Below are 23,976 nucleotides of genomic sequence, written 5' to 3'. Positions count from 1 at the left end.
CATCTAGGAATTTTCCCCATCATTTCTTTGTTCCCTTGACACATGGGTAAATAGGAGTTAGCACCAGAGTTTGACACATAGCAGCACAGAAGCACTTACACAGTTATTGACATAGACAGATAATTGTCTTTTTTTTTTTTTTCTTTCAAAGGAGGCTGTGGTGCAATATGAACAATACGAGCAAGAAATGCAGCACCTCCAGGAGCTCATAGAAGGAGCTCACAGAGAGATTGAGGATAAGCCTGTGGCCACCAGCGACATCCAGGAGCTGCAAGCCCAGATTTCCCGGCACGAGGTATGACGAGCCGAGTTCAAGGGCAGGACACTGGCTTGGTGAGGATATGTGATTGGTTTCCAGCGGACGAAAGAGAAAGGTCTTCCCTGTCCAGGGCATAATGTGTTGGGTTCTTGGAGAGGCTCTTTGACTCTCTTTACATTTTGAGGGCTATTTCTGCTGATACTTTCCAAGACCCAGTAGCATGAGTCTTCCCCTTGATTCCAAAACCTCTTGACCCGGCATTCATGACGTATCTCCAGCACGACCCACCGACTGCCTCCTGCAGAATTCTCACAGTTCATACACCAAAACACACTGTACTCCCTGTCTTTACAAACTGCAAGGAACAGCAGTGCTCAAAGCCTTGCTGCTTTGATGGTCCTCTTTTAAAAGAAGGGGTATTTCTTGTTAAAAAGAAAATCATTTGCTCTTTCACATATAGGTCACTTCACCTGCTTTTACCAGAATCAGAGAATGCCTCATGTTGTTTGTTTTGTGGGTTTCCAGATTATGCCTGTTAGCATCTTCCCCATTTTCAAATGCACCTCCTTCTTTGTACCTTTGGAATCATTATGACCTTAGGACTTGGACACCCCTTGTGCAGACCTGGTCTCAGAGATCATACAAGGAGCTTGAGTGTTCCAGCTCCTTGACAGTTAGCAGTGAATTTCCTCTCCTGACCCGTCAAACCCTATATAGATCACATTTACTCTTTCCTTGGGGGCTGGCTCCCAGCATCATGAATTTTGGAAGGTGACTGGGGAGTGGGGTGGGGTGTGTCTTATTTCTCTGTGCCAAGGACAGACATTCAGTGTTTCCTTCCGTCTGCTCTATTTTAACTTCGTTGTCATAAGAACAACAGTTTTTCCAAACCAAATAGCATAGTAAGATTCCCAAAAGATTCAACGGTCGCTTTTTTTTTAAATTTTTATTTTATATTGGAGCATAGTTGATTAACAATGTTGTGTTAGTGTCAGGTGTAAGGTTGGGAAACCTTACTTCCCCCCTTTCCAAATGCAGTTCTCTAGTTTCTTGTCACAGCCAGTGAGTGCCTCCAACACTTAACATTTGCATATGCTTTACAAGTAATGTAAATAAATACCCCACCTACATTTACTTCTACACCGTAGATAATCATCTGTGTTAACTATTCATTTCTCTTCTGCCACTAAAGCAGTTAAATGAAAAGATGTTTCGCAACTATTTGAAACACTGTTTATATGTCATACATTAGACTGTATAATACAAATTTATTTTGAAACTACTTTTAATCCCATTTTGTAAGACCCAGAATTTTGTTGTAACAACTTTTCAGTCACAGCACAGAAAATATGTTTTTAAAAATCTATCTGGAATAACAATAATTATCATTGCTGCTGTGGTTGCTTTTTTGTTTGTTTTATGTTTTTTAAAACAATTCACAAAGATTTTAGAGTATCTTTTACAACAACCCTGTGAGGTAAGAATTTTTTTGTGTGTGTCATCTCCATGTTACCGATGAGAAAACAAAAACGGATTTTTTAGAATGACCTCCAGATCTTCCAGATCTAGTAACTGATAGAAACCAGATTCTAATCTACTACCTTTGGGGACTTCCCTGGCGGTTCAGTGGTTAAGACCGAGGTTCCACTGCAGGGGGCATGGGTTCGATCCCTGGACAGGGAACTAAGATCACACATAAAAGAAAAGAATGATGGTCCAGGAGAATAAACGACTTGCCCAAGATCGTTACAGAGCCGGCTCTCAGCAGACTCAGCAGTAGACTGTCCTCTGGCTGCTGTCCAGTGATCTGTTCATTTCGTCACATTTTCTCCTCCCATTTCTAAACATTAGTGTAGATGTGTTAGTTTCGTCATGTGATTTAGATTCCATTTTCTTTTTTGTTCTTTTTTTTTTTTTTTTTTTGCGGTACGCGGGCCTCTCACTGTTGTGGCCTCTCCCGTTGCGGAGCACAGGCTCCGGACGCGCAGGCTCAGCGGCCATGGCTCACGGGCCCAGCCGCTCTGCGGCACGTGGGATGTTCCCGGACTGGGGCACGAACCCGTATCCCCTGCATCGACAGGCGGACTCTCAACCACTGCGCCACCAGGGAAGCCCTCCATTTTCATATTTAAAATGAAGTAGTCCTGTGTAAGGCTCATTGTATGTGTAAAACAAACACAGGAAGGAAAGTGCTGCATGGGGAAAGCCTGATTCATAACATAGAATTTTGGAAGAATGTTTTTTCCTGTATTTTCTGTCTGCTTTTAATGGAATTTAATCTTGAGGTGAGGCTAGTTTCCATATGGATAACTTAAACTCATTGTTCATTTCTAAGGAATTTGCATTTTTTTCTTGTAATTTTTCAAATGTTGCATTTAATTTGAAAAAACCTTATCCTGTCACTTTTAAATGATAGGAGAGAATACTCAGAGCTCTTCGCTTTCCACATGACGCAGAAGGCCTGCTCCTGTACCTGAAATTCCCACCTGTACACTCATCCTTTGTAATCAATTTCAGAAATACTCAGTAAAAACTAAAAATACGTATGCTTCCTGAGACTGGGGAACACATTAACCCCCTTAGTGCTCCATTTTGATTTAGCAAATTTGACCACTAAGCCACAAAGTTCATGGGATATAGGCAGGTTTATTCTTACAGAAGAAAGTTATCGAGAGATGTTTCTCCAAGGGGATCACATGAACTAACCATGAAATGCAGATTCTCATAAGCCTAGTAAATCGAAAACTTTTGAAACCTAGACCAGTATTGCATTTCTAACAAACAACTCAGATGAGTTTGTTTTTAAAATATTGCTACTAGTGTTTTATTTATTTTTAAATTTTTTGGCTATGCCGAGCAACATGTGGGATCTTAGTTCCCCGACCAGGGATTGAACCTGCGTCCCCTGCATTGGAAGCACGAAGTCTTAACCACTGGACTGCCAGGGAAGTCCCCTAGATGAGTTTTATATACAATAACTTGAGAACATCGATTTAGGAAATGGGCGTTTGCTGTCAGCGTGCTGGGCAGGGTACTGCAGTAGGGGCCGTGACCATCCACGTAGGCACAAAGGATGGGAGGCCTAAGACTAACTCCACTTCACACAGAGGCTTCAAATCTACCAGATAGGGCAAGCCATGGTAAGGAGGCTTAGTGATTTGTCCTATGAAAACATAGAATTCAAGGAGTCCGGTGCGCTGGTAGATGACTTCCATGTGTACACGTTTACCAATTATTATAGAGTACTCATGTGTTAGGCACTAGACCAGATGTGGTAAATAGCTATTTAATCACTATTATAAAAATCCTATTAGGTTTAACTAAGTAAGTATCTGTAACAGTGAAAAGTAAAGAACTGATGATTTCTACTTTTTTTTTTTTTTTTGTGGTACGCGGGCCTCTCACTGTTGTGGCCTCTCCCATTGCGGAGCACAGGCTCCAGACGCGCAGGCCCAGCGGCCATGGCTCACGGGCCCAGCCGCTCCGCGGCATGTGGGATCTTCCCGGACCTGGGCACGAACCCATGTCCCCTGCATTAGCAGGCGGACTCTCAACCACTGCGCCACCAGGGAAACCCATGATTTCTACTTTTTAAATCCTTGCTTAAAAAATTCCTGTACTTCTGTACTAGAAAGAAGACAGGATGCTGGCTGAGTTCTGCTGGACTGCTTTCCCTTCCACCCACCCAGTCAGCTTTGGTTGGGAGGGGAGAAACAAAATGACAACAATAGCAAAATGGTATGTGTGTACATATACACATACACATGTACATATACATGCATGTATCATTTTGCTCTTGTCATTTTGTTTGTTTCTGAACTTCAGGTTCAAAGCTCTAGTTTGAGTGTGTATACACACATTATCGTTTTAAAGACTTACAAAGGGCTTCCCTTGTGGTGCAGTGGTTGGGAGTCCGCCTGCCGATGCAGGGGACACGGGTTCGTGCCCCGGTCCGGGAAGATCCCACATGCCGCGGAGCGGCTGGGCCCGTGAGCCATGGCCGCTGAGCCTGCGCGTCCGGAGCCTGTGCTCCACAACGGGAGAGGCCACAACAGTGAGAGGCCTGCGTACCACACACACACAAAAAACCTCACAAAACGTGTTCCGTACAAATGCTAAATGACAGCTTTTCAGGTGAAGGAGCCAAATAAAAGGAATAGAAAAAACTAGTGGTTTTGTACTTTTAGGGTTAATGTTTTACATGAATGTAATAAAAAAGAATGAATGTTTAAATCTTCATTTTTTAACTTATGTATGCATCTTTTAAGCAAGAAAGTATAAATTTAACATTTTAGAGTTACCATTTTAGATTATTCTTCTAGGATTTTAATATATTAGATTTTTTAAGAGCTATGTGCTGTTGAGAATATATTGTCAATTAGCTCTTTGTAAAAGTTTTAAAACTTCTATCTCTCAAAACAATTTTTTTTCAACAAGAAAAAAAATTAAAAGCCATTAAAATTGAACCAAACTTCAAGTTCAAAGCCCTAGTTTGAGGCATCAGAAACATTGGAGGCATGATGGCATACATGAGGGAAAATTTCCTGAATGTACAAAATTTTATTTGGGGTGTAATCTGCATAAAAAAATAAGGGTTTCCTAAGTGATATTCACCTTATCTGCAAAAAAGCAACTCCCCGGGTCACAGGAATTAGGAGCAGTTTACTTTGTGATGCGTCTGTCACAAATGACTGCTCTGTTTGACATATTCCGGAGGGTAAGAGCTGAGCATTGCGTTTTTGGCAGTGTTAGTCATCACATGACCTAATTTGCCTGGCATGAACCATCTGGCAGTTTTAGATTCCTTAGGCATTTTCAAGAAAGTTGCCAGGGCTTAACTTCCCATAAATTCCGATGCGGCCCGGAGCGCCTCTCGGGATTAGAATCCCCCGGCCGCCTGGCGTTGTCTCTGCCGCCGCGCGCGCCGCAGCACCCCTTCCGGCCCCGCCGCGCTGTGGTCTGGCTCGGGGAGCGCGGCAGGCAGGCTCCGCGCTCGCACCGTCCACATCCTGCCTCCCCGCCGCTCCGTCTGGCGCAGCCCTGAGATTTCATTGGCCAGCCCCGGAGGAAGATGAACGCTACTAGTTCTGTTTCCTTCGGATGCTGCTGTGACACCCGGGGCGCGGGGGGGCGGGAATGTTTCCTCAGGAGCTGGCTCAGAAAATCAAGGGCTACCAGGAGCAGATCGCTTCTTTGAACTCCAAGTGCAAGATGCTGACCGTGAAAGCCAAGCACGCCACCATGCTGCTGACGGTGACCGACGTGGAGCGGCTGGCGGAGGGGATGGAGAACCTGGACGGGGAGCTCCTCCCCGCGACCTCGGCCCACCCCTCTGTGGTCATGGTAAGTAAGGGTCAAGGCCAGTTTGCTGGGTGCCAGCTCGCTCTCTTCTGACTGTCTCCTGCCTAGTGGCTTTGGGCTCTTCTCCGTGGCTTGGTTTAGGGATCAGTGCCCGGTCTTGCAGATTAGAACTCAGGAACGTCCCCTTAACTCTCTGACTACCTTTGGGCCAAGGCCAATCTTTGACGCTGTAAACAGTGACAGTTGAAATGAAGCTATTTGTTTGAGACTCCTGAATTACTTAACGTGCTGAAAGTTGGCCCTGCATTTGTTTATAATTTAGCAGTAATACTCAGAAGCTCTGAGCTTCAGAACAATTCCTTTGCACAGTTTTCTAGTTTTCTGGGGGATGGGAGAAGCATGCTACATATATGTTTTGTGTGTTTTTCCAGCTGAAGCACTGGCTGACTAGGTATGTTTGAGTATTCTGTTGTGTAAATGTTTAATAAATTATGGAAGGAAAGCTATTATTAGACAAATAAGAAACTAGAAAATCCAAAGTTTACCTTTGGATTAAAATAAGTTCCATTAATTTCTCTCTGCAACATTATTTCCTCATAACTTTGCATCTAAACTGCGTTAATTAGTTTGATAACTCAGTGTTTTTCAGTGCTGTATATTTTCCACAGCTAATGTGCTGTGCTTTGGGTAGTGTATAACCACACCTGGACTCTTTTGGCAGTATATTACTCTGGGTGCATTTATCTTGCTAGAATATTTGGAATTTGAAATATCCACAAAAGACCAAGCTTTATTTCATAGACCCTTCCCTCATTTGTATGATTCATGATTTTAATTTATAAAGATACAATCAATCAAGAAAAGGAAAATAAATTAAAGAGATAATTCATCAACAAGAACACTCTATAATGTGACGTGCATCCCTTATCCCTGTTTATATTACAAATGGCCCCTAGGAGCATATTCACGTGAGGACAAAATTTTCAGATGGTAACACAGAATTTGTATGTAAATTTGGGTCTCAGTAATTCTAACTTTTGTTGTATAGTTATCTCTGTTTTGGCCTGTGCGTGCCTGACCAGGTCTTTTGTTAACATAGCTAACCAATTTTCATGTCCTTTGGGCAACATTTTATGTGACAGATGACTGCAGGTCGCTGTCACACTTTGCTGTCACCGGTCACTGAGGAGTCTGGGGAGGAGGGAACCAACAGTGAGATTTCCTCTCCACCTGCCTGTCGCTCCCCTTCACCTGTGGCTAATACAGATGCTTCCATTAACCAGGTACCGCCCACTTGGCATTCCTCCAGCTAAAATCTCTGAACGGATGCAGGGCTCCATTCTCTGTTCTTATGAGATTATGGGTATGAATCGTAGACTTTGAGAAACACACCGTTAGGTGTGATAGTTGCACAAACTGTGATTGTCATGTGAGACCAATACTGGCTTAACCCACCATCTCCTCTCCCAGGCTACTGAAATGAGATGAGCAAAAATTAGGTCACAGAAATGATAGCTGGAGAAGGGCCTGTTTTAAGGCATTATGGCTTTAGTTTCTGACAGCTGTCTGTAATGGAGTACTGCATCCTAACAGAAAATGAAATGTTCGTGTCACTGTTGTAAAATAACATGATTCTATTGCTGTTTTAACATTTTCACTGAACATAGTTTTGACGCTTACCAGCTCAGATTTTGAAGATGGAAAATTTATGTTCACTGTATCAGACTTTTTCTTTATTTGCTAATTGCCAACAAAATTAAAGGCTGTCAGTGTATATTTTGGAGTGCCTAAGTAGATTTGCATTTTGAGTTTTCTTACTTATCTTTCAATAATCTTAAATTTTATTTTTTATAAAATGGGGACCATAGCTCGCTGTTATGAGGTGTCTTTTTTGTGTACACTATATTAAATATAGATTATACTAAATTAAATATGTCAAAAATTTTCACGAAAAATATTGGATAGAGTTCAAAAAGATGCTTTTACAATAACCAAAATTGTTTTAATGCGTGTTGAATAATACTTTCTTTTTTTTTCCTTTAGCCAAAAAACTGAAAAAATATTTTAATTACCTTATCATGAAATTACTAGTGTTCAAAGAAGTTAAAATTTATTATCAAGAGAGAAGCATTGAACATTGCAAGTGTTCTATAAGCTGTATTACAAATCAATCATATTATTTTTTATTTAAAGCAAAAGCATTCAAAATAGGATTTCTGTGATAAAAAGAACCTACCTCCCCCCAAAAGGGGAAAATGAAACAAAGACACCTTTAGATAAGACAGTCCTCTTGGAGGGAATTCCCTGGTCAGGCAACTAAGATCCTGCAAGCTGTGTGGCACGGCCAAAAAAACAAACAAACAAACAATTCTCTTGGTAAAAATCTGTGTAGCTTTAGGGAACATATCAATTCATGCATTCATCAGATACATTGCGAGCACCTGCTGGGCATAACGCCTTGTGCTGGGTCCCAGAGGTGTAACAAAGGCGGAGACAGCAGTGGCCCTTGCCCTCAAGCACCTTGTAATCTAGAGAAAAAGTGGCCATAAGATGAATAATAACAAAAGTGATGAGAGGAAATTAAAAAAAAAAAAGTTCACAGTGTTCTGGAGCATTTGGAAAACAGTTCTCCAAATTCTGATTTTAAAATATGAATTACTTATTCTTTGATGATGTGTTCTTCCCTGTGGTCACAGATTGTTGTTAGAATCATAGAAATATGGCTAGAGTCAGCTTTTTATTGTGTAAGAAAAATGTATCCTATATAATGTGCTTAATGTTCTTAACATTTTCAAATTGAACAATGAACACGGACCTTTGGACTAACACTTGGGAAGAGTATCCCTTTCCTAAAATTATAAGTCTCAGTGCTGCATCTTGTGAAGTGTCTTTCCAGGTACATGTGAAAGTATTCTGTAAATGGTAAAATATGCAAACATTTTTATTATGATGACTTTAACTGTCCAGCTCAATCAGATCCCAAAATTATGAACAAAATTGTGCTTTGTCTTAATCCCGTCTTGACACTCTGCCCATATCAACACCGATTTAAATCACATTATTAACCTAACATACTTACATATGGAACTGCAAATTAGGGGGAAAAAATCTTCATTTAGTTCATGTCAGGCAGCTATACTCTCAGGAAGCTGTTGGAAAGCAAAAATATAATGGTTGGTGTTAGACAAATCGATCCCATCGTTCCAGCCACATGTTATGTTGTCCAGTGATGTAAGACAGGGGAAAATGAACAAATGCTGCAACATGGCCAGTGATGCCTGGATCTACAAAATTTTCTCTTGAAACTGAGAACATTTAGAATTCCCATAAGTTCCAGTTTGCAGACTCAAAACACTGTACAGAATGTGCACAGCTGTTTCAAGGAGCGGCCAAATATAACGGCTTTATAAAGTCGCAGCTGTTAAAATAAGGCTGTGTGCTTGCCGCTTCTGTAAGTAGATCTGCGTTATATAACTAACTGATCCCCTGCAGTCAGTGTGTTCTCTCTCTGACAGTAGTTATTAGCTGAAATGTGATAACAGTTTAGTTTACTTGAGGGTAGAAATAACGAGGCAGCCACAGAACTTGCTGCAGGCTTCTTGATCTTATTGAAAGCCAGCCAAGGCTTGGGCTTCTCCTCGGAAGAGCTGAGGGCAGTAGAAGTTTGAAAAGAGTGGTAGTGTAATGGGTAGAAGCCCCGGTTCCGGGTTAAAAAGCTCAGAATGGGTCCCAGCTCTTCCTCTAAGCTGAATGTACCCAGAAAGTCCCTCATTTGTAATGGGAAGCAATGCTACTTAATTCACAAAATGGTGAAAGTTAAATGTGGGGTTAATTTTGAAAGTACATTTTAGACTGGAAAATGCGAATCAAATTGTAGCGGTGGTTTTCCAAATTTAATTCCTTAGGAATCTGATGGATAATAACTCCCGTAACATAGACACATAACCAACAAGAGACATATTTCTAAGGGTGATGCTTCACTATGCCAAATATTGCCTTTATTTAGTAGTTACTTATAGGACTGATTGATTTATTTTATTGACTCTATGTATTCCTCAAATAGGTGCAAATTATTAATCTACAAAAGGTGATATATTTTCAAATTATTTTAGGAAACCAAGGGTTGTCTTTCCTGTCTAATAGACCTGAGACACACACACACACACACACACACACACACACGCCAGAAAACAGATTTTTTTGTGACAAATTTATTTTATTCTTTTGGGGAACCTTTATTTATTATAGAGTATTTAATTTAAATTTTTTACATTAAAGGACGTTTTGCTTTTCCTCGTAGACAGTCATGGTACTACCTTCCATGTATACAAAACAATAGAGTTTACAAAACTGCTTTTACATATACCATTTTTTATGAATGTATATACTTGCCTGTGATTTGCCAAATACTCCATGATACGCTCAGGATCAAAGACACTTCCACAGATTTTAAGGCACTCATAGTCTGTGTGAGAGCAGGCAAATGATGACCATGGAGTGGGACAAGTGCTGTGAAAGTGGGAAGCACAGTGTTAAGGAAGGACACAGAGTACGTACCTAAACAAGGCTGGAGTTCAGTGGGTGAAGGATGTCCCCCTTTTGTTTTAAAGCAGGGGAAGGTAGGTACAGTTGGAGTGCACTAGAGTGATGTGAAGTTTTCTAGGCAGAAGGAAGTACATGTAGGAAGTTTTTCAGTCAGCAGGAAGGAAAATGGCCCATCAAGGCAACTGTAAGTAATATCAGTATGATTGGAGAAACATAGATTTGGAGGAGGAGGTGGGAGGAGAAATGAAACTGAGAAGGTTACAGGAAACACACCCTGATGGACCTTGAATGCCACACAGAGGAGTTTGAACTTTGTCCAGAAGCTAATCCTTAACCACTGAAGGAATTTAACTAGAAGCTCTGCCCGGAAGTGACTTTTAGAACAGGTCATTCTGGATCAGTGTGGACAGGAGACAAATCCAGAGCCCAGGAAGCTAGTGAGGGACAGAAGTTGCACACTCTGATGTCTGGTCCAGACTGGTGATGTAAATGAGAGAAACAGCGCACCTGGACAGCACCTCCCCACATGAACGAGGCAGCCTCTCCTCCGTTAGAATTACTGTAGCTGTTTGGACGCAGAGTCCTGTCTTACCTACCTTCTGGTTTGCAAGAGAAGCCATGAATCGGGATTCTTACGAAAGCTCCCTCTCTGGATGAAGAGAAATTTTACACAATTTAAAACACTGTATAAACCAAGCTAAATGTATGCAGGCTAGAGGCAACCTGCAGGCTGCCAGCTTGCAACCTGAGAATTAGGAAGTTGTTGGTGTAACGTGAGATTGAACCAGTGTTTTGGCAAGGGTATAGACCTTCATCCTTACATAAGCAGGGGTGGTAAGGGAAAGAAGAAATAGAGAATAAATCCCAAGCAAGGTGATGAGACGTTCCATTCACTGAAAGATGGATAATACTTCCTCATTTTTCCTAAATCCATTTCTCATCCTAGATGTCGGTTTTGTTGTTGTTTTTTTTTTTTAAAGTATTGAGTTTGAAGAGACCTGTGGGATAAACTTGTACAACAGGATATGTGAGTCTGGAGCTTAAAAATACAGCAATATTTAAGAATAAGGACAAAAAACAAACTACAAAAGAGAAAGATTGAATGACTAGAGAGCTGGGAGGAGAACAGAGGTGAAAAGGAAAGTGTTGCCAAAAAGGGATGGTCAGTGGTATTGAATGCTAGTGAGAGACCAAGCAAGAGAAGATCTGAAAAATAATCATTTTATATCATGGGAAACAGCCACTGCTGACTGTGGCCAGAGCATTTTCAGTGGAGTCGCTAGATTCGAAGCCCAGTTGGCTACTTAGAAGTGGACTGAGGGTGAGAAAGTGAACATATTAAGTGTAAACTACCATTTTCAGAAACTGGATTATGGAGCCAAAGGGAGAGGGAAGAAATGATGATTCCGAATGTATTTGTGTATGATGAGCCATCACATATTGATCTGTAGAACTTTCCAATATGTGATATCCTGCAAGAAAAAAATCAGAAAAGAGTGTGTAGGTGTTTTCAGATGGAAAAAATTTGGCTTTATTTACATGCTGAGGAAAAAGACAATGAAGAGGGAGTAGGTATTAATGGACCAAGACCCTTGCAAGAGCGAAGGTGGATGAGGTTGTGGGAGTCGGTAGGAGGGTCCTGTTTAATCAAGAGGTGAGTCTGAATATAGACAGCCTTGAAAATTTGAGAACTTGCAGGAGTATCTCCTCAAGGGCTTTGAGCGTGTGTGTGCATACTGGAAAGAAAAGTTGCATTGAGTCATGGGTGGGGTTTTCCAAGTGGCTGAAGCAGAGGTTCAGGGGGCAAAGGAAACACAGCAGTTGGCAAGAGAAGGGTTTACATAACTTAAACACAGTCAGAAATACACTTGGGGTGAAACCATTCAGTGATGACAGCCTATCATGTTCAAGGAGTGGAAGTGGGTGAGGATGAATGGATATAAGCCTGTCAAGGACTTGAAAATACCAAGATAATCTACTCAAGATGAGTGACAGGGTTAGGAATGAAAAGGAACCAGTCTCCATGCTTCAACGTCATCAATAAATGCTGGGACTTACCTAGAAGCCTCAGCAACAGCAACAAAATGGGTAGAAGGTCTCATGGCCACTCAAACATCACTGTAGTTAATCGCAAAACCACCCAGTGTTATGCAGATGAGGGAACCCATGCATGAGATGTGAGTGACTTGCTCCAATTCTGTAGCTGCTTGGGAGGAGAATTTCACCTGGGGTCTCAGATGTCCTGACGCCTCCAGTGGCAGACTGCTGTCTGAACTCATTCTGTTGTATTCCACCACCCTGCTCCTGCCCTGGTACAGACTCCCAAGACACCAGGCTCCTTCCTGCTGTTGCCTTGGTTTCCCAGGTGTCTGGGGCTTTCATCAATACTTTTTTTTTTTTGCGGTACGCGGGCCTCTCACTGTTGTGGCCTCTCCCGCTGCGGAGCACAGGCTCCGGACGCGCAGGCTCAGCGGCCATGGCTCACGGGCCCAGCTGCTCCGCGGCATGTGGGATCTTCCCGACCGGGGCACGAACCCGCTTCCCCTGCATCAGCAGGCGGCCTCTCAACCACTGCACCGCCCCTCTCGTCAATACTTTTTACCAAGACATTATTATCAATAAGTCTCAGTTTTTTGATCTTAAACAGTGCAACTGCAAAAGTAGTGAACTTTATTATAGCAATTTCCAGAATATAAACATTACGTCCCAGTTCAGTTTCTATAAATATACAGATGAACAACCATAAATTAAAACATAAAAACAATTAAACAACCATAAAACAACCATAAAAACAATTAAAAACACATGAATTATGTATCTTGAGATAGTAATGCCATTATCAATACTAATAAAATATGTAATATTATTTATTATCCAAGAAATTAGAAATTATTATCCAAGAAATAAGAAAATTCAAAAGCTTCATTCTTCAGTATTCACTTTATTCACAGTATTCACAGTATTCACTTTATTTCTTGTGTACTTCCAGGAATCGAATAGGAGTAAACCTCTCTATTATTTGTTTCTTAGAGTAGTTTTAACCTCCCCATTACATTTTCCCTTATTAATATTAACAAATTTAAATTAATTAATGAATAATGAACTCACAAATATTAAAGATTTGGCTATATCTGAAAAAAGACTTTCTATAGACTTAAATATATTTAAATCAAGGGTTTTAAAAAATTATTCAAAACTTTGATCAACACATTAAGCAGCATTTTAGGAAGTAGATCATTTAGATTCTCCTTTTTTGCTGGTGAATCAGTCTTTAAATATGTATAGCACTTAAACACGTATTCCACGTTGTGGAACAACCCGAACGAACTTTTTGGCCAACCCAATATTTCCATTTTACCAGATATAAAATAGGAATGAGTTTTGGCAACTTGAAATATTGGTAAATTTTTTTTACCAATTCTAAAAAATTCTAAAGCAACTACAGGGTGCTTTGATATGACCTTCTTGTTACAGGAGTTTACTAACTTTGATAGTTGGTAGCCCTGGGGGATGGGTGTGAATCCTAAACCTTTCCTCCACATGACAAACAGTACCCAGAGCGTCCTGACCTAAACCTTGTTTTCCTCTTGGATCCAACGCCGTGCTTTGCACCCATAGGACATCGCTTATTACCAAGCCTTGTCTGCTGAGTCGTTGCAGACGGATGCCTCCAGGATTCCCCCCAGCACTCTGCCACCCCAAGAGCTCTGTGAACCAGGTCTGGAGCCGTCTGCTACTGCTAAACTGGATGATTTACAACGCTCTTGGGAAACCTTAAAGAATGTGGTAAGTCTTCGAAATGTGGAATTGTTTAGCCCACCAAACACTGATTACCTTAGCGATTGTCTTATGAAATACATGCATAATGTGTACACATCCCATATACAGTTGAACACCCTTTGTTGGGTCACAGAGGTAAAGCGGTGAGGAAAGAAATGTCATAATCTAGAAGATAAGGGGCTGGGGAGTATTTGGTAATATCCTTTTTCTTCTTTAGATCAGCGAAAAGCAGCGCACACTCTACGAAGCGTTGGAACGCCAACAGAAGTACCAGGACTGCCTCCAGTCCGTCTCCACGAAAATGGAGGCCATCGAGATGAAACTCAGTGAAAGTCCGGAGCACGGCAGGAGTACCGAGAGCCAGATGGCCGAACACCAGGTAAGAATAGCGATGACTTCAGCTTCCTGCATGATCACATAGGTGCACTCTTACTGACGACCGGCTGGCCAAGCGTGTGTATAAGGCAGCAGGCTGACACGTTTTTTACTGTATCACTTGTTACAGAGTAAACAAGATCCCAAGCTAAGTGGTGGTTGTTTCCATCACTGCTTCAGGGAGGGTCTACGAGAGGGAAAGAAGGCTATTGAGACCTTGACGTTGCTTTCTAACTTTTATTACACAAACTGCATTTCCTTATAGTTGCCACATTATTTTTATTTCGTTTTGAACCATTGTTGTAAGAATCAAGTGTACCCCACGTCTGCCTTCTCGGGATATTGTTGTTTGAAGAAACTTAGCCAGTGTGTGCCCAGCACCTCCCCGTTACCACGGAAGAGAATAACTCTCAGACTCCAGTAGGCCAAGAAGCAGCTGAAGAATAAGGGATTCCAAGTTGTAATCTTGTGGTTTTCCCAGACTTGAATCATTTTTTAGAAGGGACACTGGACAGTGCTTCAGCGTTAGGTGAGAAACAGAGATGATTACGTTAACCTAACTCAGACAGATATTGTTAAAAATGCATCAACTTAAAATGCACGCTAAGCTTTAAAGTGCATAGCTTAAATCTGGTTACTGCTTTAGCAACATTATCGGGTGAACTCTTAACGCGTAATCAGGTGTAACTGGGTCTGGGTACTGAGGCGTGCAGTCACCTACATATTCAGCCACCGTGGTACAGGAAAACGCTGCTGCGGCCAGGACTCAGGAGCATGTGACAACCCTATCAAAGGCAGAGGAAAAGAAAGATAAGAGGAAAAGAAAGAAAGATTAAGAGCTATGAAAGCATGATGCAATTACGTAGTTACCAAATACTGGGTAATTTACCAGCGTTAAGAGTGGAACTCTGTACTTTATCTTTCTTCTACTTAACATCTCTATAGTTTTGGAACCCAGGATAACCTTGGAATACATTGCTTGTTCGGATGTGTAGTCTAAGGTAAAATTGTACTATTTTACAATAAAGGACCTTGCAGTATAACACAAAAATGAGAATATTTCATCTAGAGACAGCATGTTGAGAAACAGTGGTTTCAGGTTCCTGACACTCTTGTAACTTCTTAAGATAGAAATCAGAGTGTATAGCATCCATTTATAGACCTTATTTTGGGAAAACGACCTTCTGTGGGTCTTTCTGCTATCCTAAAGTCACCCATAGTCCATCTGGTTTGGGGAGGGTGCAGTGAAAATATAAAGTTAAAATTAACCTTTGTTTACTTGGATTAAGACAATCACGAGGACAGTCAGGGACTTAGGTCTCTACTACCATGCAGTGTCCCCGCAGCTCCACAGTCCTCTCTAACTGGTACTCCAGTTTTCTAACTGTCAACAGCCACCTCACTGTCACCTGAAGGGGCCTCCTGGGGCTCTGTCTGACTAACACCCTCCCCAACTCTTCACTGTACCTGGAAGGGCAGGAGAACTTCCATACATTTGACTACAGCTTCTTTTAAGCAACCAAAAAGGATTTGGCATAAATTATCCAAAGGCTGGATTAAAGTGAATTTGAGTGTCACAGACTTAGATTATCAGAAGCCAGCATTCCAGGAGAGGGTTTACAGAATTTGACTCTCTCTGCTTTTGGGTACTTTCGGGTACTTTCCAGTCACCTCTGCTTTTGTTCAAGGCTGATCATTCTTGTGTCCCAGGTGACAGACCACAGCTCCCAAAGAGCCTTCAGCAGGTCCCACAGGATTTAGGACCTGTACGAAAGCAGGATCCTGGCGGTCTGCCTTGACCTTCCAGAGTTCCTAATTAAAATGCAAATTAGCTCCCAATTACCAGCATCACCCTGCCTCTCAGGTATTAGTATGAAAACACAGACTGAATGTAGAGCAAAAGTATTATTTTATTCAAGGGATGTAATGGAGAAAACTCAAAATTGCACATTAAAGCTAACTATTATGAATTAGAAATGAACCTGTGACTTTTCTTGTAATTAAGCCCAAGCACATGACTTTTGTCCCATTCTAAATTGAGAGTGGTAGTGCTAACAATTATAGCAATGAGGGGGTATAGCTAATTCAATGATTACCCATCATTGGAGCTTTTAACAATTATATTAATGCTCTAATGAGAGGGAAAGAAATATAAATAATGTATAATTTCTTGTATCATCACAAATCTAACATTTTCCATCTGACCTACTTTTGCTGTCTGTACCTAAATTCTATGAATTCTGGGACAGCGCTGCCCACATGGAAGACTAACGGTATCACAATATCTAAATTGGTTCTTGGCTTCTGGAATGATACTTTAAAAATTTCAAGCAATACGATAGAACTACTCTTTCTAAATTCCAGTGTAATGTGGGTGAGAAAGTCCAGTATGCTTTTAGTATTTTCTAAAAATTAATAAAAAATACTTCAATTGCTAATTTTTTCCTAACACTCTCTTGGAAGTACTAATGTTTCGTTAGAGAGCTACTCTAATTCCTGCATTTTTCCTCCGAACACTTGTCTAAAGCTGCTGAATTGGGGTGGAGTGCTGTGCCTTTCCTTTTACCCTCTTTAAATTGAACCAGAAGTTTAATTTTAAGACATCAATGCAGTTCATAAGCTGACTTGTGGCTGTCGTTCCGGGTGGTGAGCCCTCTGATGGGGACCTTCATTATCACGGGCAGCTAATGCCTCCTGGGCATGTGTTGTCTTTGCCACACCAACTCAGCGATGGTTAGTAGGCAGAGCTCTGAGGTTATTTCGGTTCTGTTTCTTTAATATAAATAACAGCTCAAAGTTTGAGATGAACTCTGATGTAGATAGTTCTGAAAGTCACAATGAAATTCATGTTCACCTTGGGTGTTGAACCAGACATGAGCTCCATGTTCTCCCCAGAGTGAGTCATTTTAGAAAAGCTCAAGGAACCTCTCTAAACCACAAACTGGTCATACACATGCCCTCCTTGTAAACACAAGTCGGAAGCGCAAAGAGGAGCAACATTTCATCTCCTCTCCTTAGTTTTGAGTCAGATGTTGGAGGGAAACATCTGGCCACCAGCTGACACAGTTATTGGGCGAAGACATAGTTAACTGCTGGATCCTTTCGTTTTTTTAGATGGAAGTGAAATTCGCATCCCATGAAATTAACCATTTTAAAGTGTACAGTTCAGTGGCTTTTAGTACTTTCACAATGTCATACAATCACCCTCCCAATCTGGTTTCAAAACATTTACATCACTGCAAAAGAAAACCCCATCCCCCAGTAAGTTTGGCTGCTGGATCTTGAAGTTACAAACTATAGCAACCTTCCAAAAATATCCACTCTCCCCTGAGAGTAAACTGAAGCGTGAATAGGGAGGCTTGACTCTAACAGAATGGAAACTAACAGTTGTAGGATTCCTAATTCCATCATCACTTACTGAAGAACATTCAGAGAGCTGTTTTAGACATTGCGAGTCTGAAATGGAAGTTGTTCACTTCACTGTATGCCTGGTTGGGCAAATCCACTGAGATTAAATGAATGAGGAAGATTTTTTTTTTTTCCTGGTTGCTTCATGATTAAGATAACTGGGTTTTTTTTGTTTTGTTTTTGTTTTTTTTTGCGGTATGCGGGCCTCTCACTGTTGTGGCCTCTCCCGTTGCGGAGCACAGGCTCCGGACGCGCAGGCTTAGCGGCCATGGCTCACGGGCCCAGCCGCTCCGCGGCATGTGGGATCTTCCCGGACCGGGGCACGAACCCGCGTCCCCTGCATCGGCAGGCGGACTCTCAACCACTGCGCCACCAGGGAAGCCCGTACATAACTGTTTTGTCTATTATGAATTAGAATGAATTCAACTAGATGTGTTGAGCACCTACTATGTGCACAGCTGAAATAGACACTTATTCTTTAACATATGATTTAGGGGTAGATGAATTACCAACATATTATACAAAACCCAGCAACGTGATTATGGGTTACAGTGGTGGGAAGATCAAGGAGACTCTAACAGGTCTTTTGGGAGACATGGATTTTGAAAATTTGGAATGGTAGGAGGAGAGGATGGGAGACACTATAAATGTAAACGTGTGAGGAAAGACACAGAGAAGGAATGAGAATGAACGTGGTGTGAAGTAGTGAGGGGCTCTTCTTGCTTATACAGAGAATCAGTGCAAGAACAAGATACAGTAAGGTCAGTCTAGTTATGGAGAAGCCCTCAAAACAGGCCACCTAATATGAATTTTATATTTTTGGCAATCAAGTACCAAAAACGATTATAAAGTAGGAGAAAATACTTTACTGGACCGAAACCATTTTGAATGTATAACAAACAATAACGGTCTGTACATTCGTTACAATTACATTCCAATATCCCAGCAAGCTCTTTGGTGGAGATTGATAAGATAATTCCAAACCATATTGCAAATGTACTAAAAAACATGTATTGAAAATGGAAAGAGTCAGGAATAGCCAAGACAACCTTGAGGAAGATGAATAACATTGAAGGATGTGAATCCTTTCAGAGAGTGAGATTTATAAAGCTATAACAGTTATGAGACCCTGGTGTTGGCACAGACGCCAAATGGGTCAATGGTGCAGAATGCGAAGCCAGAAGCACCCTCCCACCCACACGGACACTGCGCTTATGTCAAGAACTGTACTGCACAACCGTGGATGAAAAATCATCTTTTCACTAAATAGTACAGGGTCAATAAGAAGAAAAAAAAAAGAATTTTGACCCCTACTTACCCTGGACACGGTAATTAAGTTTAGGTGGATAGTAGATCGAAATGTGAAGATTAAAAACAAAATGTTTTGAAACAGTGCTTCTCAAAGTATCTGTAGTGTATAATCTTTTTTTTTTAATTTTTAAATTTCTAACTCAACATTTTAGTAAAATAAAATAAAATACTGGTTGGATATTGTGTCAACGTCAAGTTGCTATAACATTTCTTAATGTTTACTTGCAATATCTTTCTCTTATCATGAACTAGAGACAAACCAGTTCATGACGCCATTGAATGGACCACACTTTGAATAGCATTCTTCTAGAAGGTAACATGTGAGAATATATTCATAACATTACGGTAGGCAAAGATCTCTTAAATAGGACAGCAAAGGCCCTAACTTTTCCAGTGAATCAAAATACTGATATATTAGACTACAATAAAATGAAGAGCTTCTTTTTATCAAAAGACATCATTAAGGAAGCTTTTACCCGTTAAGGGACAGACACGTCACAAAATGGGAGCAGATATTTGCAATACACAGAACTAAAAGAAACACAGGCATTCCTATCCTGAATATATACACAAGTCCATGCATCAATAAGAAAAGGAAAGACTCCAATAGAAAATGGCTAAAGATTTTTAGCAGGTGGTCACAAAAGACGATCTCCACGTGGCCAAAAAAGCATAGGGAAAAGTGCTTAGTCTAATTAACCGTCAGGGAAATGCAAATTAAAGCTGCAATGAGATACCACTATGAACCTACTAGAAAGGCTTAAATGGACAAGACCCACAAACCAGGTGACAGTGGAATACAATGCAGCGATAAAAAGGGTCAGCTCTTTTTACATGCAACAGTCACAGTCTTGGAGGGAGTGAAAGAAGCCAGACACAGAACAGTACATCAGGAATGATTCCATTTCTGTAGAGCTCAAAAACAGGCAGCAGTGATCTATGACATTTGCAAGCCAGCACCATGGTGATCTCTGGAAAGAAAGGGATGCAGTCCAGGGGGCTTGCGGAGTCCTGGGAATGTTCTGTTTCTTGATCTGGGTGCCAGGAGCCCAGGTATGTGCGGTTTGTGAAAATTCATAGAACTGTACACTTATAGTCTGCACTTTTCTAGATGTATATAATGATTTCAATATAATAGTTTACTTAAACAGCAGTTGGACAGGATGACAACTGATATTAGGGAAAGAAGAGCATTTTTGTTGTTTTATATCTATTAAGAGCCCATTCTGAGGAGGCACTGGGCTTACAGCACAGCCTACAGTCCTATGGAATAGGTGGGAATTATGCAAGTAGGGGTATATTGGAAACTGTGAAATATTGGCAACTATAAAAGCAATGATTCTTTACTTGGAGTCATGATTGCCCCTCCTGTAGGGGTAGGGCCTGTTTTTCTAACATGTCATTCAAATCCCAAAAAAGAATTCCTCCTGTCAAGATTCCAGCTAAAGAGCAAATCATAAAATACAAAAAATGAGAAATACCAACAGTGTATAATTGTGATAGCTGTTAAGCAGGAAGTAGGGTGCTGGTAAAAGAGAACAACAGAGATTTCTTTTTAGAGTCAGCGGTCAGGAAAGGCCTCTCTGAAGATGTGACAATTAACCTGAGGCTCCAAGGATGAAGAGAACCATCTCACAGAGAGGAAGAAGAGCATTCCAGAGCTTGAGGGAACACCATGTGCAAAGGCCCTGAGGCAGAAAGTGCTGAGGGTCCTGGAGTAACTGAAGAAGGCTGGAATGTAGTAAGCCAGAAGGGAGTGTGGTACAAGGGGCAGGCAGGGGTGAGACCGCACGACTACAGTAAGGAGTTTGGATTTTATTTTACAGGCCAGAAGCCACTAAGTATTTTAAAACAGGGGACTGAGAGGATCTGATTTACCTTTTTAAAAGATCACTCTAATTACTCTGTGAAGAGGGGTTTGGAGAGACAAGAATGTAGACCATGAGAGCGATTCAGATAAGGAGTTTGCGTGACGTAGGTGGGAGCAGAAGAGACATACAAGATACGTTTTGGAGGTGAAAGCAGTTGGATTTGATGCTGGATATGGTGACAGAAGGTGTGAATGACTCCTAGGTCTCAAGCTTAAGCAATGAGAAGGGTGTTACCTTTTACTGAGATGGGGACAACAGAGGAAGAAGCGGCCTTTTACATAAGATGGAGACACCGTGAAATATGTAAGTTGAATATACAAGCCTGAAACTTAGGACAGATATCTGGGTTAGAGATATACCTTTATAAGTGTCAGGGAGGCAGAAATTTTCCTCTACTCTTCTAGGTTCTTCTGGCTGGTCTAAGAATTCAATTGACATGAGACAGATTAACCAGAGAAAATCAAATAAAAGTTTAATAACATGTAAACGTGGGAGAGACCCAGGAAAACTGAGTAACTTGCCGAAATGGTTGAAACTCTCGCCTTAAATACTATCTTCAGCAAAAGACACAGGAGGATGTTGGGGGTAGTGGTTTGAGACTTAAAAGAGGAGGAAGGCCACTCACATAAAGATGGAAAAGCAAATGTTTGGTAAACAAATATTAATTGGGCCATTCAGAGACAGTGGGACACTGAGTGTACTCTGATCTCTTAAGAGTTTCCCTCACCACACCCAGCCCTATTCTTTGCAGATATCTCGATGATAGCTCTATTCCTGTAATAGGTCCCCTTTCTAGATTCTTTAGGTAGTTAGAGGGAAGGTCAGAGTTTTTTCTTGAGTCTTTTGGACCTTGATTGTTTTCAGCTCAAAATAACCTGCATGCCAGAGACATTTTGGGGTGGCAAGTTTTATTCTCCTACTAAGTGTTCCACATTAGGAAGGGTTTAAAGCCTTGGCAGTGGACATCGCCTGGGAGAGCTTGTGAAGAGAGAAAAGGGGCCTGGAAATTAGCCCTGAGAAACTTCAAATTTTAGAGTTGGGGAGAGGAGAAAAATAAGGAGAGGGTAACAGCATAGAAACAGGTGACAAATTTTTCCTGTCTCATATAATGTGAGTTTGTGATTAAAATGCAGTGCTGTTTCAGACTCAGGGAAGTTTAGAGTGGGAAGAATCATGTTGAGGAAAAAAGTGATGAATTTTATTTTCAACATAGAATTGGAGACTCAAACATCATTGAGCATACCCCCGTCGGATTACAGATGTGCCTGTTGAAAACCAGAAAGATTAATTAACTAGTTCAAATTCATTTAAGTTACCAATACAAATGGTCTTAAAATCAGAAATTTCCTGACATTCAGTCTGGTACTGTCATTTAGAAACTTAGGTTAGTTAGTAGGTCCCCTGTTTGTCGGTTAAACGGCTTCCAAATGAAGTGTCTTCACTAGTATCGAACGACATGGGACTCAGCTAGTGCCACGATTCCTCAGTGCGAAAAAATACATACACGAGTATGATTCCACAGTCTTCCCCGCAGGCACTGATGGATGAGATTCTCATGCTTCAAGAGGAAATCAGTGAGCTGCAGTCAGCCCTCGCGGAGGAGCTGGTGTCTGACCCCCCAGAGTCCGACCCTTCGGAGCAGCTGCCCTTGCAGTCCACGCTCGCTGTCTTAGCAGAGCGAATGTCCACCATCAAGATGAAGGCATCAGGGAAACGACAGCTTTTGGAGGTAACAAGCCATTCTGAAGGTGCCCCTCAGGTCCAGATGAACTCTTAGGGTTATGCTGACAAGTATGTTGGGCTACTTACGTGATCGACATGTTTATTGTTTCCCACTCAGCAGAAGCTGGTATTGTGTGTCCAGGAGGGTCTCGTGAATAGAGCCCTGAGTCAGTGTGGAGCCATGAATGTGTCTTTTCACCCCTTTCTGAGTCATTTCAAGCATGCAAAACTGAGACTGTGGAAAGCTGATACTTGGTAGACAGGAGTCTTATGAGGAGTATTATAGAAGGTTTGCACGATAGTGTGCTGTGTTTAAATAAGAGCATTTTTATGAATAGTGTTACCAGTACTGTGAAGAATAAATCCTTAGTCACTGTTAGCCAATTCAAGCACATTAATTCATGAAAATATTCTTGCAGTTCTGGTTCTCATGTTACTTAACTTTAATATTATTTAATAGAGAGGTAAATTTTAGTCACGGTAGCAGATGTGTTAAAAATAAGTTATTTTCCTTCTTTGTTGTTGTTTTTCTCTTATCATTCCTGGCCCTGAACATATACGATGTTCATATTGTTGATCCTATAATTTAAAGTGTCTGTGTCCTTGTATCTCTAGGGTCTAGCAGCTTCTCTGGCAAATAATCATTTATTATATACACTTATTTTATTTAGCTGCTGATTATACCATAATTCAATTAACCATCCCCCTATTGTTGGGTATGTAGGCTGTTTCTAGTTTTACCTGTTATAAAATTAGTCAGACTAGGTATTCATATATTTTCTGGTTTTGGAGAAATTTTAAATCAACGTGTCTGCTCTATTTAATCTCTCTTTTAAACAATTCAATAAAAATTTTAATTAAAAACATAATAATAGATTACTAATAAAATAATTTTTAAAGTAAAGTACTTAGAGTATCTTAAGGATTAACTTCTTAATTCATTAATACTGTCCCCAGTCACTCTATGAAACCGTCATGGAATTCTGAAATAAAGTGATTGGCCTGGATTTTTTTAAAAAAATGAATTATTTGCCATCATTAAAACATCCTTAGAGATCTAACCAAAATTTTTGACTTTTTGCCTTTGCTCAAGAAACTAATAACACTGGACCACCCTTTCCTGTAGGGGATCAGTTACCTGAAACTACATGGTGCTGCCCTTTTAGGTGGACCAGATATGTTCTTCAGTTTTCCATAGACCCCACTACTCTACAGTTTCCCGGACATTGAAGTCAAGTTACCTACTGTCTTACGCCATTGCTTTGTTCTAATCCTTGACCAGTTTCTATCATTCATATTATCTGCCTCGTCCTGTAGATGTATTATTTAAGAACGTTTAACTCTAGGCACACATTAGAATCATTGTAGGAGTTTTTAGGGACTTCCCTGGTGGCGCAGTGGTTA

The 23,976-nt window shown here is 40.9% G+C and overlaps 1 protein-coding gene across 7 annotated transcripts in view; it reads left to right on the top strand.

Annotated features, from left to right (window-relative positions):
- The window catches only part of SYNE1 (spectrin repeat containing nuclear envelope protein 1), a gene marked incomplete at its 5' end in the record, with an annotated part of 457,248 nt that overhangs the window by 279,285 nt on the left and 153,987 nt on the right, over positions 1 to 23,976 (top strand). For 4 of the 7 annotated variants that reach the window (XM_082668958.1, XM_082668957.1, XM_082668956.1 and 1 more), the window contains 6 exons: positions 152 to 295; positions 5,408 to 5,602; positions 6,703 to 6,843; positions 13,724 to 13,891; positions 14,103 to 14,264; positions 22,385 to 22,579. In XM_082668958.1, the coding sequence (XP_082525084.1) occupies positions 152 to 295; positions 5,408 to 5,602; positions 6,703 to 6,843; positions 13,724 to 13,891; positions 14,103 to 14,264; positions 22,385 to 22,579 (1,005 nt within the window). Of the gene's footprint in view, positions 1 to 151; positions 296 to 5,407; positions 5,603 to 6,702; positions 6,844 to 13,723; positions 13,892 to 14,102; positions 14,265 to 22,372; positions 22,580 to 23,976 lie in introns of those variants that run through there. The other 3 variants (XM_082668955.1, XM_082668954.1, XM_082668960.1) reach the window with 2 other exon arrangements.

The sequence above is a fragment of the Grampus griseus genome (assembly GCF_964374135.1).
Source record: "Grampus griseus genome assembly, chromosome: 13".
Classification (NCBI taxonomy): domain Eukaryota; kingdom Metazoa; phylum Chordata; class Mammalia; order Artiodactyla; family Delphinidae; genus Grampus; species Grampus griseus.
This window is presented reverse-complemented; position numbering and strand designations above follow the sequence as displayed.